General features: G+C 45.3%; 1 protein-coding gene across 1 annotated transcript; it reads left to right on the top strand.

Moving 5' to 3' along the window:
• Window positions 1–9,802: 9,802 nt before the first annotated feature.
• LOC101591399 (calmodulin-4) lies at window positions 9,803–10,712 on the top strand. The gene has a single exon (XM_004635312.2). The coding sequence runs from the start codon at window positions 9,953–9,955 to the stop codon at window positions 10,397–10,399; it is 447 nt and encodes a 148-aa protein (XP_004635369.1). The 5' UTR covers window positions 9,803–9,952; the 3' UTR covers window positions 10,400–10,712.
• The last annotated feature ends 6,785 nt before the right edge of the window (window positions 10,713–17,497 follow it).

Raw genomic sequence — 17,497 nt, 5'->3', positions numbered from 1 at the left:
TACTTACTTTCATGAGGCTACCCGTTCATGACAAGAGGCATCTAAGTCAAGTCGCACATATTTTAATTCCAGCTTCCCTTTTACAGAGCCGGAATGTTTGCTCTGTGCTTCGGTTTCTCATCCATTGAAGTGAGGTTTACCATAATTATGGTACTAGACTTGGCTGCATGAATGCAAGGAAAGAGTCATTGACAAAGGGACATTAAAAATGTCCACATGAAGTGAGCACTGGCTTAGGCCAGGGACTTCTCATCTGGAGCCAAAGTCTCCATTTGCTGGATGTGGTTTTCTTGCTGCTGCGTGTGGAACCCCCATGTCAGCACCAGTGTGCATGGGGTCCACCCTCCACCAGGATGTGGCATCCTGCAAAGGGGCAGCTCTGCTATGCACCTGATTGGGAACAGGGTTGGGTTCCGTAGCTAATCTACTTGACCCCTCAAAGCATGTGTGGAGAGACCAGCCCTCACTAAAAGGATTACAGAGAAAACACCCAGGCCATTGGTCATGGACATTATCATGTGTTCTTCACACAGGAATCCAGCCCTGTTATGTGATGAAGAGGATGTGCTTCCTAGTCTCTGAGCCAGGCCAGGGACACACACACAGGTGCACAGAAACTCCGCCACAGGATGTGATACAGGCTGCAAGGTCATGTGCAAAGTGCTGCAGATGGAAGAGAAAAAGACCTACCCAGGAGGGGCTGGCGCTGCTTCCGGGAGCTGCTGGCATCTAGATGCATAGAATGAGAAGAGGGTGGAGAATGGGTTGAGGAGGTGGACACTGGGCATCAGTTCCATTGCCAGGGAGGGGATGATGCTGGGACAAGCAGTGCACAAGCTAGCAAGTGAAGGAGGACTTGAGTCTGAAGGCAACAGGTGTCTTTTGTGGGGTGATACTCCCATCCTCATCCCCCTGGGACACTGCAGGCTCCACCTGGGCTAGTTAACCTGCCAGGACACATCTTGCCCCTACTTCCTTCAGCATGTGGCCAGACCTGCTTGCAACCCCACACTTGCTGTCTGTAGGCTTCCCTCAGAAAGTAATCTTTAAGGGGAGAGTGCATCCTCATTTCTTTAAACACACCCTTGCCCGGGGCACAGCTCCTTGCCAAATTAGTGGTGCCTGGACCTGCCCGGCATGGGCACCCGGGGGACAGGCACAGTCTCCCAAGGATAGGCCATGGCAGTCCCTGCTGAATGGATTGGGATCCTGCAGAACGGGTTTGTTGTGGAAAGTTCCTGAGACTCCATGAGAGAGACTTTACAGGTCCACCTCTTCCCTAGAATTGCCATGTGGAGGGGCCTCCTATGTCAAGCCGTGGAGGCTCCAAGAGCAATAGGCAGCAGCAGCTTCACCGAGGAGCCCGCAGAGCAAGCACTGAATTGTCCTCAGACTACAGTGAGAGGCACTAATTTCCTAGGTCCCATCACTCCTACTTGTTGAAGGCAGTGCCCTTTGCTTCTGCCAGGCCAGGGTCTCCAGGCACAAGCACAGAGAGCAGTAAGCGTCAACAGGAAAAGAAACATTGTCCGGGCCAACACCACTCTCTATTGTAGTTCCTATGCTGCTAAACAGTCTGTCTCCTTTCTATCCTAACCACACTTACTACCATCTTTCTCATACCAGACCCAAAGATCACTGTTCCCTTGCTTTGCACCATCTGTGTTATAAAGAGCCTAGGACCAGGAGATAATAGATCTACAAGACCTCTGGGTCTGAGTCATTATTTATTTATTGAATGTTCAGTTGTCCCAGAGCTTCTCACCTTCTGCTGTGAGAAAGGAAGCTAAAGAATTTGGAGCTAAAGATGAAGATGGTAAAGTCAACTCTTTACCTTTGTATGGTTTGTTCCACGAACACTTTTCCATTTAACTCTCACAATAGCCTCGTATGATATATAGGCTGAGGATTGTTGGTTTTTTTTACAGTTGACGGAGCAAAAACTCAGAGAACTACTATTTCTCCAAAGGCCCAAAGCTAGTAAACTATGGGGCCAACTTATAAATTTAGCTATTCTGCTCCTTGGGCAAGAGACTTTCTCAGAGACCCAGTCCTGTGAAGCCAAAACAGAGTCCTGGCCACCACTTATTTTCCCTTTCCCAAGTACTATTGTCATATCTGAGGACAAGATACATTTTCATCTTTGATCTTCAAACAACTCAAGACTCAAAAGAATCTTCTACCACAGTTGGCCAAGGAATAGCAGAAGAGGCCACAGGACATGCTTTCCCTACAGAAGGTCCCATGCGTTCTGCTGTTAGCAACACTGAAGGTAAAGAAAATAATATCTACCTTTCCCCTAATTGTCTTGCACTATGTTTGACTTGGACTTTTTGGGAAATGTCTTGTCTCTGAGGTCTACTTTTTCCCCAGAATTTAATCCATGGCCCCAACTACACTGCTACATCCCAGCGAAGTCCTGACTGCATCTAATCAGATGTGGAAGAAGGCTAATGTAGCCCTAGTTCATAGCCAGGAAACCTGTCCTTACCACTCTTGGCATGGTAGACACAGAATCTTGTGTTTTCTGAAAGTCAAGCACATGAATTCCAGGTCCTAGGGAATGTAACAAATAATATTATGATTTAAATGCTGGGACTGAAGAGTCAGCCAGCTTCCCACATGCCCATGTAAACCCCAGACATTCTGTGCTTTGCTTCTTCAACAGACCAAGAATTTCCCCACAAGTGAGCATATTTATTTACCCAACGTTTATGAAACTGCTATGACATTCTCAATGTTTCCCAGGAGAATTTTTTAAAGGCAAAAAATTTGAAACTTAAAAAAAAATCAGCATTTTATCATGTTCCATCACTTTGAGAAGATAAAAAGATTCCTTGAGTATTATTAAAATAAAAGGAACAAAAGCTGCTGCTGAAACCGTCTTCGGTGGCTCACATGGCATTGTGGTCTGCGACCATCTGCCTCTCCCTTCCCGTGTGCTTGGTCTGAGCCTTCCACGGAAGGCCCAGCCCACCCTGATTTCTCAAGCAAAGCTGTTGAATGCAGTTAGGAGAAATTCAGTTCTTGTCATGAGATGCTTTTCTTTCGCAAGACCCCTGGATTGGAAAATCAACATTTTTAGTTTTAAGGTATGCTTTTCTTAACTTTATTCTTTCTCAAAATTGAAAGCTTTCTGAGTCATGTGGCTGTGAAAAAAATTAATGAACCATTATAAAAAATAGTAGGATCTTTAAAACAAAGCCTTTTAAAATATTTTATTCAAATTCACACACACACACACACACACACACACACACACACACACACACACACCCCTGGTATGTCTTTAGTTGTGCTGTGTAGCTGCCTTGATTTCCCAAAGTCCCAAAGAATAGATTTAAAGTGTTTACCTCTGCGGAAGAGCCAGAAGTTGCACAATGCCAGGCCCTGTGAAGAAGGTGGGTAAGGGCACACTGCAGTGGTTTTACAAGCCTGCCTTTCTGCTGGTGGCACTGGGCAACAACACGCACTTCATTTTTTGTTTTGCTTTTAACAACACCTTGTAAAGACTGGGCCAAGGATATGAACAGCAAGTTTGTAGAAGAACAAATTCTAGTAACTAATTAAGCAATTAAAAGATGGTAATTGATAGATTACCAATTAAATGACAGGTTAAAATCTATTATTTTTCTTTCTTTTAGTTTTTTATTGCGGCTTATGTAAGAGTTTCAGTTTTTTCTACCGTCATTCCTTGATTCTCCTGGAGGATTCGTCCAGGAACCTCCACCTCAAGATACCAAAATCTAGGCAGGCATAGTGGCACACACCTAATCCCAGTACTCAGCAGGCTGAGGCAGGGAGGACTGCCATGAGTTCAAGGCCAGCCAGGGCTACATAGTGAGACCCTCTCTCAACGAAATTAAAAAACAAAAAAGATACCAAAATCTATAGAAACTTAAGTCACTCCTATCAACATTTACTTGTAACATAGAAATCCTTTTGTACAATTTACTTGAAATACCTAATACAATACAAATGTTGTGAATAGTTGTCATCCCATATTATTTATAGAATGACAAGAAAGTAACTGTACATGATCAATACAAATGAAATTCTTTCAAAAATATTTTCTATTTGCAATTAGTTGCATCTGTGAATCTAGAATCCACAGATGAGGAGACATCAGATAGAGTCTATCTTTTGTTTCATAACTCCTGGGCTCACAGAACTGTTTAAACATATTCCTAAGGGCCAGGGAGATACCTCAGTGGCATAAGCGCCTGTCTGGCAGTCACAAGGTCCTGAGTTCAACCCCTGGTGCCACAATAAATAAATAAACAAACAAACAAACATACTCCTAGCTCACATCTAATTTCAGGCATTTATCTTCTTGCATGTCTTTAGATTTCAGTTCCCCCAGTATATTTTTGTATATGTATTATGGCCACTATTGGAATAGTAGTAGTCCCTGCATTTATCCAGTGTGCAGGCTCAAGGCAATGTCTCTGCTTCTGAATCTAGAAACTTACTTATTGGAGGCTTTAAGCACCGCCTTCAGAACATTTGATTTATTATGGCTTTTATTTTTTTATTTTGGCGGAACCAGGGATTAAACTCAGGTCCTTGCACTTGCCAGGAAAGTGCTTATTCTACTGAGCTATCTCCCCGGCCCCTATTATGGCTTTTAGATGAAAGTTGTTGATTTAAAAAGTTGGGTAATTTTGTCTTTCCTGGCAACTCTGGATTCTGCCCTAAGCTCTGCCACTAACAGCTGAAAACAGGACACCCTGAGAGATGACCCAGGGTGAGTGGCGGTGCCCCTAAGCAGCAGGTGGACAGGATTGCCCGATAGACTGGAGCAGGTCTAGACTGCTCCAGGCAGGGCATCACACCCATGAAGTCTGTGCACAGTGCTACCATGTGACAGAACGAGGGTCACATTGATCACCTTTCACCACTGGAAGGATCTGCCACCTAAGTTGTTTAAAATGATGGGGAATGGAATATATAAGCCACTCCTGGATAGTCAGAGTTAAATACATAAGCAATCTGGAGAAATTCCTCACTCAAAACACGTCCACCAAAAGCCCTACACAATTAGAGAGGACACGTGAGCAGGCCCTGAGTCTGACACACACAGGTGTGCCAGTGCTGGGAAAGAGCGGGAAGGGCTGCTCTTACCAAACACCCCAACAAGTCTGGGCAGATGCAGGCACCGAATGCATAGCAGCTCTTGCCAGCCTAAAAGCCTGTCCTTACCTCAAAACACACAGACATAATCATCTCCATGGGAGCGGGACCTCTGCTCTTTTCCCAGGGGATCCTTTCATTGATTGCATTGAGATCTAAGGGAATGGTGCCCCCCAACTTATGAGTCCTCCCCACATGATAACTTTCTGTCTGTTATGTCCATTCACCCAATTCTCTGGACACATGGAGTACTTAGGAAGCTGCCCTCTGGAGCCCAGCAGGTAGTATGTGTGGCATAGGTGAAATCGTTGCTTCTTGACTCTGCTTCAGGCTTTCTGGGGATCTGAAATGGCCAGATGGGCTACAGTGAGGATATTTATCCTTTGGCCAAGAGTAGGGCAGCTTAAGGGAGACAGATACCTGTGTGGGACCCCACTGACCCCACTGGGTGAGTTAGTATGGGCTCTGACACACTGAGGGCTTCCTGCAGCCAGGCTCTGACCTAAACTTTTCTTATGCCCCTTTCACCCTCAAGATGACTGGGTCTAATAATAGCCTTGTACAATATAGACCACTAATGTGTGGGGATGGGAAGCAGCTTGCTCAAGGTTGCACAGGTAGGAAAATGTAATGGCTAGGACTCGCCCTATGGCTGCCTGATTCCAGCAACTAAGCCACATGTCACTACTCCTGGAAAGAACAGGGAGTTGTGTTTAGGAGGCAGGCAGCTGGGCACCCATCCTCTGTGAAGGTGGTATAGTCACTCACCATTTTTCCTCCAAGACTTTGGGGGGAAATCTTTAAGGCCAATGAGTTTGTGAAGCTGGTCCCAGTTCTCTCCCACGGATCGCATTGCAGAGAGACACAAGGACTCCACACAGACTCCTCATTTTCCTCAGGAGAGCCAAGCCACACCAGAACTGTGGAGAAGGCTCAGGTGCCAGGGTGAAACCAGGTTCCTGTCAGTCATCTGAGCCAAAGTAGTCCCAAACCAGTCTGTGCTCCAGGACCTGTTTGACTGGTTTCTTTGGAGTGTTTCACCCACGTTCGCCAAACACTAATGGGAGCTTTGGAGTATGTATTTTGTTTCCATGGGTCACGCTCAGGTGAATGCAGAAGTTGGCTTTAGCCATTCTTTCTAAGTGCCCAAACAGAAAGACAACCATCCCCCGACACTATGCACACAACCACATATATGAACACATATGCCCATTGCAGGCAATGTACACATACAACCCATGTGATATACACACAAACACATGGCACACAGATACCAATGCACATACATATATCTATGTGCAAACAGACATGTATACATATTGGTATACACCTACATACCTGTGTGCACACAAACACATATACATGGCAAAAAGCTATCATGCATGGCAATTCTGCTCTGTGGCTACAACCTCTCCCTTCCTAGCCTCAGTGACTGGTGCAGCAGCCTGAGAGATGTCTTTCTCCTTCTTCTGACATTTGGAAAGGGTCTTCATCTCTCCTCAATGAGGAGACCCTTTCTCCTCCTGGTCCACAATTGTTCCCCCTGGAAAGAGTCTGTATCTTTATGAGGGTAGTAAACTGAAAGGCAAAAGGAGGGGATGTGTCCTGGAGAGGAGTGTCCACTTCTTACATAGCTGATCTCTTCTCTCCCTCTGCTAACCACAACATCTCTCCTTTGTCTTATCAGCAAGCTCTAGCCTTTTCTGCTCAGCTTCAGTTCTTCATAACCCTCAGCATCTCCCTGTGTCCTTCCCATACAGCCCAGAAACATGGCTGCCATAGCTGAGGATGAATGGGGCACCTGCTTCTCTGCTGTAACTAATCTGCTTTGCATTTGCTTCTTAAGTGGCCCCAGGAGGATGTGTGGACAGAACCAAGTGACTGGGCTCCCCAGCCTTGGGCTCCTTACTACATAAATACTATCCCTTGTTTCTTTCATTATACAGGTAGCCTCATAGGTGGTACAGACTGCAAATGCACTTCAACTAAAAAGACAACTGCGACTGCCACACTGTAGGCTGGACTCAGCACCCAGGCAGTTGTGCATTAAACCATGAGACAACAAAACTTAACTAGGTTTTGGCAGCAAACCCATGTCATCACCTTTCCTAACTCCTAGTTTGACTGTGTCAAGCCCCTGTACTGTGGGTCACTTGTGCATGGCTGTCCCTGGTGCTGACTCAAAGAGGAAGGGAAAGAGACTCCCACCCTTGGACAGCAGGAGCCTCAGTGAAGAGACAAGAAGCTATCAGTAGTTGAATGCCCTGGCAAGAGCAAGTGTGGCCTTGGAGAAGAAGCAAGACCCACATGCAGGTAGAGGATGGAGATGCAGTCAGAAGTCATAGAGACTTTTCCTGGAGACTCTCTTTCTTTCTCCATAATATATGAGTCACCCCAAAACAGTCACCTTCCTGTCCCATGATGGGACAGAGCTAGACACTTTTCTAAAGGAAGTCTCACTATGTATGGAATGGCATTGGTTAAATCCAATGTCCAAAGCCACAATAACATTCAGAGCCTTGACCTACTGCATTGAGCTACAACTTGAAAGTGGCCTGACATCAAACAAGAAAGCTGTAATAAGAAAACAGTGACCTTTAAGTACATTGTTCTTGAGGATTACATCAAATGAGAACAAGCTTAATCGAGAACATGAAGTTTATCATAGAATAATGAAGTCTTCTGTTGGTTCTGTACTTTATACTTTGATCCTAAGTAATCTTGTTAGATATGGTGAATGTATCATCCTAGGTAACAGGGAAGATACTGAGACATAATGTACTACATCAGTGATGGAACAGGAACCAGGAACCAGGAACTCAAGACTCCTGATAGAGCTTATAAATCATTATTTAACACCAAGGGAAAAGAATAAGACAATACCTATTACAAATTTTGGATTTTAATCGTAGGCCCTGGTGATAAAATAAGAAGAAAGGAAATTTCAAATATAGATTGCTGTTTTCAAATATTATTTTAAAAATAAATCAAGGGGCTGGGTTGCATCTAGTTAATAAGAGTTCCACCCTTCCTGTACCTCCTACCAAGCCAGGTTCTGATCACCAGACTGGAATGACATTCTCCACCCAATACTGGTTTTCAGTTTCATTGAGAAATCGATTAATATTTATTCAGGCCTCAGTACTATTCCAGAACAAAGATGAGATAACCAACCTTCATCATGATATCTTTATAGAAAGAGATAGACAAGTGGGATCTTTCTTTTGCATTTCTCTTTAGGTCCTCTTGAACTCAGAAGTGAGGTGAGGATGAGGATGCTCATCCAGAGACAGGCTGATCCAGAGAGAGGAGGAATGTGTACAATTTGAGGAGGAAAGTAAAGAAGTCTTTTTCTTTTCTTAGTACAGGCAGTGGTGGGCAGTGAGAGGCCCCACCACTGCCTATACTATGAAATCTATGGAGATCAAGAGGAGATTTGCTTGAGAAAGGCATCATGGTGATTCCATGGCAAATGACTCCTCACAGGCATGAGTCCTACCCCTGCATGGATTTGACAATGGTCCTGCCAGGGTTCAACTCTTGTTCTGAACCCTGTGCCCCAGAGAGTGGGCAGAGAGGATTTTATTCAGAAGGCAAATTAGATGGGTGGCCCTTGGGGTTCTCACATGGGTTACCATGCTTAGGACTAATGTTTAGTAAAACCAGAGGGAGGCCAAGTTCTCATCTCAGTAGTTCCATTCTGCATCCTCCTGCCCCTCAGCACCTTCCAGATTGATCCTTGATGGCCATTTATTGCCTTTGAGTGTCTGGGCAACTCTCAGAAAAGACCAACCTCAGTGTTTTCTCCTCTATGAATGAAATGCATTCTGCTCATCTCCCAGGACATCAGCTCATCCCAGGACCTTAGACTTAGCAACAGAATGGAATAGTGGGAATCACTGAGCTGGAGGGGGAGCATGTTTGGTGGGGGATAAAAAGCCCTTTCTTCACATTGGAAATAGTGCCTATGGTGGAACATGTCTGCAGTCTCAGCACTTGAAAGCTGAGGTGCAATGGTGAATGTGAGGCCAGCCTGGGTGACACAGAGCCTGCGCCAAAACTCCAAACACACACAGCATCTCAGCACTGGCTATGGTCTGAATTCAGCCAGGCTCCTTACTCTCCAGAAGCTAAGGGGTTCCAAACTGAGCTGAACTCCATCCTCTGCTCTAACCTGTTGCCTTCTCTGGACTGGGAATCTGATGAAGCCCATGGCTGCATCCAGACTAATTCAACACTCCCCTCCATCCACCTGCCCCCAGCGCCACCCCTAGGAAAAGAGCAAGGAGGTGGAGGGAAAGAGCAAATGCAGTTCTCACTCCCCAGGACTGCATATCCCCACCTCTGCCCCTTGCTAGCTTCAGTCACTGTCAGGACATCTGTGAGAACAAACTGCAGGGGACCTGCACCCTAGGTATGACCCTGCAGTAAGGTGACCTGCCATCCTAGTCAGGAGAGGTTGTTAGGTCAATGATCCCATTGCCCCCATGGCAGTTGCCACAGACTCTTCTTGTAGGCCCTCCCACTCCAGTTCTTACATTTCTTGTCTGCAGCTGGTGTGTCCCTCCCTGGGAGGAGAATCTTGCCTGAGGACAGAGGAAGGGTGGGGAACCTTCCTCCTCCCTCTGCTCCAATTGCAGAAAAGGAGGGGGTTCCCCTACCCAAGAAAGACTGCCTTATAGGTCTGCCCTCTGACGGATGCTGCTGCAGATCTCAGTGGCCTCCTTGAGCTGTGGACTACAAGCCCTGGGAACAGCAGACTGACACCACCTGTTTAGCAGCAAGCTTAGAAGCTCCACAAAGTTTCAGGGACACAGACATGGCCAAGGAGATGTCTCAAGAACAGGTGGCCGCCTTCAAGGCAGCCTTTGATGAGGCAGACTTGAATAAAGATGGAAAGATCAGCAAGCAGGAGCTGCGGGAGGTGATGAAGAAGCTGGGCAAGAATATCACAGATGAGGAGCTGACACTACTCATGCAAGCTGTGGACAGGGATGGTGACGGTAGCATCAGCTTCGAGGAGTTCCTGGATGTGATGAAAAAGCAGATGAAGTCCCTGGGCAATGAGGAGATGCGGGCTGCCTTCCAACTCTTTGACCAGAATGGTGATGGCCACATCAGTGTGGAAGAGCTCAAACAGACGATGGCCAAGCTGGGGGAGCATCTTTCTCAGGATGAGCTGGATGCCATGATCCAGTTGGCTGATGTGGACAAGGATGGGAAGGTGAACTATGAGGAGTTCATGCGGGTCATCAACCAGAAGTGAGGCTTTACCCTGACCCTGTCTGCCTGACTCTGGGCTGCCAGGATCTGGCACCTTCTCAGGGACCTTGCTTTTGTGGTGGGGCTATAGTGGAAACTCTAGGTTGGTGGACAGGAAATTACCTCACAGATGAGGATGATTTTGCTCTCTGGAGCCTGGAAGCTGCAGCATCTGGGGATGCTAATGAGCCCCTCTCTGCCTACTGATTCCCTGGGTGAAAGGCGTCCTCTTTGGTCTGGTCTCTCTTTCTTTCCCACAGTGTAGTAGGTGTTTCTCACTTCACAAGGCTGTTGTGATGATCTAAATAAAAGGAATGCAAAGCCCAGCTGTGTGCTTTGTGTTTGATTGAAAAGCCAAAACTTCAGGGGCCCCCAGATAGTACATTTAGGAATGTTTTAAGGTTCATTCCCTCTCACTGGTCCTGGTAGAAAATCCTTGTTGTGTGGCTCCCATGGTCGACCTCTTGCCTCCCTTAATGCCCAAGGAAGAGCAGAGAAGAGTGGCAGGACTGGGCAGAGGGGAGTGGAGGAAACATGTGTTTTTGTCCATAGAGTTTGCCTGAGTTGCTGAGTGGCCAGAACTTGCATCTAGGATGGGCAGCACCACTTGTGTGCACAAGAAGGATGTTATCTCTGCAACAGCCTGCAATACACGAACCCCAGATAAAAAAGAGGGATGTATGTCTTTATGTGTCAGTATCTGCATGAGTGTCTGTGTATACCCGAGCCTCTGTGTTGGCCTGTGTTTCTGGCTATGTCTCTGTATGTATGTTTGTGTGTGAGTATATACGTGCATCTTTATGTGTCTATATAAGTGTCCTGTGGATGTATGTGTGCCTTGTACATATGCATGTATCTGTGTGTATGTGTGTATGCATGCGCGCACACAGGTATCATGTATTTCAGATATATAATCTTACAAATGTTTTTAAAAGATGGAGTCCTAGGGGGGCCCGGGAGATGGCTCAGTAAAATAAGCGCTTCCCTGGTAAGCACAAGGGCCTGAGTTCAATCCCCAGTTCCTGAAAGAAAAAAAAAAAAAAAAAAAAAGATGATTTAAAAAAAAAAGATGGAGTCCTGAAGCTTGGACACACTCTTTATAAATGCAAGACACTCAGTTAGGAAGGGGTCAACAAAGAAGGCACTATAATGGGCAAAGGGTAGGGCCTGCCCCTGGAGATGGGAGGCGCTTGGTACATGCAGAAGGTGGAAATGTGAGGGGAGGTATGTTCAAGGCTGAGAGCAGGTCACTGCGAATCCCAGAAGACCTGCATCCCCCAGTTGCCCAGACTTCTTGGCCTTTTAATATTCCAGTGTTGCTTTCAGGTCTTCTGTCTGAGGGACTCATCCCAGAGGGGAGTTGGAAGAGCAGAGATGATAGAGAATGGAGACTGCAATCCTGGTAACCACCCCCCAGCCCTGAGTGCAAGCAGGGCCACTATTCAAACTGGCATTAGGGTAATGTTGCATGAGACCAATAGCCTGCTTGGCATTTAACAAGCCTGGGCTTCTGCTTCCTTCTCCATGAAATGGGGGTTTCTTTGGTGAGCTAAACATTATCTCAAAGCATTAGTGATGCTGCCTTTATGTTGATCCAGCTGCGGCAGCTGTGTTCTCACCCAGGGTGGAGAGGAGCAGAACCGGTCCTCTGAGAGGATATTGCTAAACACAGCGCCTGATGCTCCCAGTCTGCACATCTGTGCTGGGCGTGCACCTGGGGTGGCAAAGGGGAGTGAACTAGGGCTGGGGCTGGGTGGTGTCATGGAGGACAGGGCAGGGCAAGGGAAGCCCAGCTCCCCTTTTGGTGCTCTAAGAGTGAGAAAGGCAATGGTGAGAAGAAGGGCATGGTGCGGGATGAGGTGAGCCAAGGGAATGGGACTGAGATGGCCACAGGTTGAGTTCCCAAAGCAGAGATTTCTTAATGCCAAGTAAGCCCAAAATGACGTTTTTCAGGTTCTGTGTAGAAAAATAAAATAAATTTTAAAAAGAAAAAGGCTTTGTGTTTCATTTTTAAAATACTGAGGGTATATTCTTCCCGTATTTCCAGGGTCAAGTTCCCTTCATGGCAGCTATCACCATAGCAGAGGAAGTTTTGGGTTTGTGGTGTTGGGTTTTGTTGCTTCACTTTGTGCACTTGCTCTGCAGCGTAGAGCGCTCCATGCATGCTCTAAATTTGGAGAGTTACTGATCTGAGAGGTATGAATGTCTGAGAACAGCCACGTGACTCTGTGGACAAAATTGATTTTCTTTTTTTTTTTTTTTTTTTTTTTTTTTTATTTATTTATTTGAGAGAGAGAGAGAGAGAGAGAGAGAGAGAGAGAGAGAGAGAGACCAGCTCAGCCCACCAGGGGGCGGGGCTGGCTGGCATGTGGTGCTGGGGGATTGAACCGCGGTCCCTGATGCTTTTGCTTAGCTTGTTCTAAGTAGGTGCTTTAGACCACTGAGCCATCTCTCCAGCCCAAAATTGATTTTCTTTGCTTTAAAAAAATTACTTCCTGCCACCTCCCCTGATTGTGAAGTTATGTGGCGTTCAGCTCAGGACAGATGTTTTCTCTGGACTAGGAGATACAGCTTTGGTGAAGGCACAAGGAGGGCCTCTAAGGGATGAGATCTGGGTGACTACTACAGATTACAGTTGCTGGTTAGCAATTTTATTCTCCATGCTTTAGGAGGTCTAAAAGTATTTTATGCAAAAACTAATACATGTACATCATGAGAAATTAGAAATTGCAGAGGGACACTTAGAGGAAAATGACCTTCCCTGCTAGGCCACACCTAAAGAAAACAAGTGTTGCTAGATGTTTCCCCTGGGAGAAATCTAATTTGCCCTTCCAACTCTGACTCTAGCAGCTGTTGGCTGACTTGGGGAAAGTGGACTTACGTTTTCATTTTAATCAACCTGTCATGTCATCATTCCCATTTCTAGAGTTGAGGGTTTGGACAAACTCTGGAGAAGTCTGAAGAATAAAATTAATGGCATTTTCTATAGCAGCATTACCAACAGCGATGCACACATCTTCCCAGATTTGTTACACTGGCTAACTCTAAGCCCTTTGGCTGGAGCGGTGACTCGGTGATAGAGTAGTTGCTTAATACATGAGGTTGGTCACCAGCATTACAAAAACGAATGAATGACTATAAGTTCTTTTTGCAATGGTGACCCAAGGGCCAAACCTTTGAGAAGAAATTCACTGGGACAAAAGTTTTTAGTTGGCTGGTGAGATAGCTCAGTGGTCTAAGTGCCTGCTTGGCAAGTGCAAGGACCAGGATTTCATCCCCAGTATCACATGCCATACCAGCCGCCTAAACTGAGTGTGGTGGCGCACCCCTGTAATCCCAGCACTTAGGGAGTTTGAGACAGGAGGATCACTATGAGTCCATGCTGAGTAGTGAGACCCTGTACCAAATAAATAAATAAATAAATAAATAAATAAATATTTTTTTTTTAGAAAGTTTTTTGTCCCACAAAGGAAGATCATTTTCCCAGAGTCCTTCATTGCCTTGTTAGCTGACTGAAACTGTCTCTGCTGTAGACAGAGAGGGTCTATTGGGTCTTCTCTTCCATCAAACCCTAACCAATCACTTAGAAAAACCACAGAACCAATTGTTTTAAGAACATGCTAGAGAAAGTAGCTAACATTGGTTTGTGGGGAAGCCATCAGAGAACCAGGACCTAGAGACAGCTGATTATAAGTTCCATGTGCTCACTGAAAAGGAATTCAAGAGCATAAGATACATGAAGGGGAATAGAATATAGAACCCCAAAACTGCCACTTTGGCATAGTATTGTTTTGAGCAATGGGATGAGCAGGTGCAGGAGAAATTCCTGCCTCTTCCCAGAAGCAGGTCACAAACTTGTCTTCATGAAGTGTCTCCCTCTCCTCTCCTTTATGAGGAAGAGAACAATGACTCAATCACTGTGACCAACGGAGACAGCATGACATATCTTAACTAGATAATTCTTATCTTCCATCATTTTCTCCCATATATTTACCACCACACAAGTGACTGTCCTGACGTGTTCCCCGGCTGCACAACTGTCCCTCAGGTGTGACAGTGAATGTGGGGAGAAGGGAAGAGAATCCCTATACACCTCAGCTCTCCTCTCTGTCCCTAGCAGCCCTGTGTCCTTTTCTGAGAGTGCAGTCTAGGTTCCTAGCACCAGGACTGCCCATCCCTGCAGCTCACAGGGCATCAGGGAGGCCAAATGATTGCTCCAAGGCCGAGGGCTTGACAGCTGGAGCGGGGGAGGGGCAAGGGAGTGTCCCTGCCCAGAAGGCTGTGGGAGGAATTCTGTACTGAATTAGAGTGAGGGAAGAGTCAACCAAAGGGAGAGCTTCCTGTCTAAGATAGCATTCCCATTTTTAAGAATTTCTGGCCTTGGGAGTAGAAAAATGAAGCCCACCAGACAGCTGAGGGAGGTAGAAGATCTATGTGGAAAAGAGGACAGGATGTTAGATACAGAACTTTTGAGGTCACTCATTTATCAGTGAGGAGTCTGTTACCAAGAAGGGCTTGATGGGGCCACAAGGAACAAAGTAGCAGACTTATCTTCATTGTCCCAGGAGAGCAAAAAGGGAATCTAAAGAGGAAGTGAGGAGCTGGGGAGATAGCTCAGTGGAATAAGCACTTGGGACCTGAGTTCAATTTCTGGTTCCGCAAAAAAAAAAAAAAAAAGGAAGTGAGTTGCCCCAGGTTTGTGAGTAAGCGTTGAAAAGAACCTGGGACTCAGGCTTTCACAGAGAGCACATTGGCCAAGCATTGGCTGTGACTCATCCACATGGCTACACTGACAAAGGTTCTACACTCTGAGGTACAGGATCTCAGGATAAATCCTGAGGGCATTTCACTGACCTTCTCAGACCAAAAATCTACAACTTTTGTTGCACAGGTCCTGCTTTACCTTGGTCTTAACCATCCAGTAGAAAAGTATGAAGACGAAATATAGGAAGTAAAGCCATGTTGTTAAGTTGAGCTGTGGGGGACTCAGGTCAATAATTTCTGACATTGCCAGTTAAACAGAAGACCCAATGCTAGTATGGGCTACTGGACTCTTTTAGAATATTTTGCTGAGTTTACACACCTATAATATTCAATAACGGAACTTAAAAAAAATGGGATATAACTATGAATGTCCATTTTGTATCTGTGTATTCAAAGTGGTTGGGATTGATATATAGTTGCATTCTCTTAATGAATAGAATGATTTGTTCTAATGGTGTTTGTAAATAGGATCACAAGTCTGCATCTTGTACAGTAATTAACCACTAAGAAGAATATATGCAGTGTATTATTTGTTGAAACTGTCCTAGCGATTTGATTTGAAACTGTCTCATTGCTATATGTTTATCAATAAAACTTTGAAAAGAAAAAAAAAAAGAACCTGGGACCCAATTCAAGTGCTCAGAGGGGCCAGCCGGTTCCCTAATAATGCCTAGGGGTCACCTGGCCACCTGGGTAAGTCCTGGCAGAGAGGGACAGTCAGATCCCACACAGCGCAGTGTCTTCTTGAAGCTGAGGATCTTGTCACGCCTCACTCCCCAGGGCAGATGCACCGAATGCCTTAGCTGCTGGCTGTGACCCTCCTCAAAGGCCCTCAGAGAGCCTCCCTGCCTGTGTTTAGAAGAATGAATAACTGGTCAGGAGACATGGGGGAGGGGGGCAATGTGGCTTTAGGTCATTCAGAGAAACACCATGCTTGGAAATCCACTGCTCTGAAAACTAACTTGCTGAAAGACTAGTTCTATAAAAGTTTACTATTACACCCAAATGTATCTAACTAAATAGCTAAATAAATAAATGAAATAAAAATATTAAGAAGGACCGGGAATAAAGCTCAGTAGCACAGCACCTGCTTGACAAACATGAAGTTGTGAGTTCGAGTCCCATGCCAATATACATATATATTAGATACAATATGATAACTATATAATATGGTAAGTATATAATATGGATAAGTATATTATATATATATTAGAGGAATTATTTTAAGTTACTGAATGTTTTTTGAATTTTTTATTTTTATTTTTTGAATTTAGGACAGAGTGTACAGGATGTACAGGGTCTCACTATGTAGATCGGACTCATAGTGATTCTCCTGTTTGCAGCCTCCCGAGAGCTAGGATTAAAGGTATGTGACACCATGCCCAGTCTCAATCGCCATCTCAGTGTACCCCGGGGTTGGGGCTGGCATGTCTGAATTTTTTATTTATCCTGTTTAAATTTCTCATTCTACTTAATGTTATTTTGAACTTAATAAGTTTTACTGTGGTCAGTGCACCTAACCTACTCCGGTGTTGTTTGTTTATTTTGCTTCTGTACTTTCTGCCTGTGGCTTTTAGGAAAGGAGACTTCTGGTTCAATTTAAGATGCAGCCACTGTACATGTCTCCCATATGAAGGATTCTATAAATTATAGAGTTGGCAGATTTCTCCCTCCTAATAGAGTTTTTCATAGTTTACTGCTTGAGCATTTCTCTTAATTTACAGATTTATCACCTAGCTCCGTCAAGTGGATGTTTTGCTGTGGCCTTTGGTAAATTCTCAGTGTCTGGCATATGAGTCACACACAAAACTGACATTTAGCTGAGCAGCGCTGCACTATATCTACTGGAACTGGCTGGTGAAAACAGCATTCCTAAAACCAAAACTAATCCAATTAAAGCAAAATTTCCCCCAGATCCTCTTAAGTGCTCTAAGTGAACTGATTTTCGGTGAATTGTTCCCTATAGTACAAGTTTCATCCACTAAGCATGGATTTATACCCACTCCTCACAGGCCCAGGGAGGAAATCTCTCTTCTAAGGTCCAGAGCTCAGGCCTTCTCCACCTGGAACTCTTCTAGATAGGGCCTGGCACAATGTAGATTTTAAGTGATCCTTTCTAAGAAAATTACTAGTACGGCTCTCTCTCTCTCTCTCTCTCTCTCTCTCTCTCTCTCTCTCTCTCTTTCCTTTCTCTCTGGTTTTTTTTTAATCTTTTATTTGGTGCAGGGGTACAGGGTCTTGCTATGCAGCTTGGACTCATAGTGATCCTCCTGTCTCAGCCTCCCCAGCACTGAGATTACAGGTGTGCACCACCATGGCCGTTTTAGGTGGCCAGCAC

The sequence above is a fragment of the Octodon degus genome, unplaced genomic scaffold (genome assembly GCF_000260255.1).
Source record: "Octodon degus isolate 3935 unplaced genomic scaffold, OctDeg1.0 scaffold00071, whole genome shotgun sequence".
NCBI classification, from domain to species: Eukaryota; Metazoa; Chordata; class Mammalia; order Rodentia; family Octodontidae; genus Octodon; species Octodon degus.
Note: the sequence above shows the minus strand (reverse complement) of the source record. Positions and strands in the feature narration are given on the sequence as shown.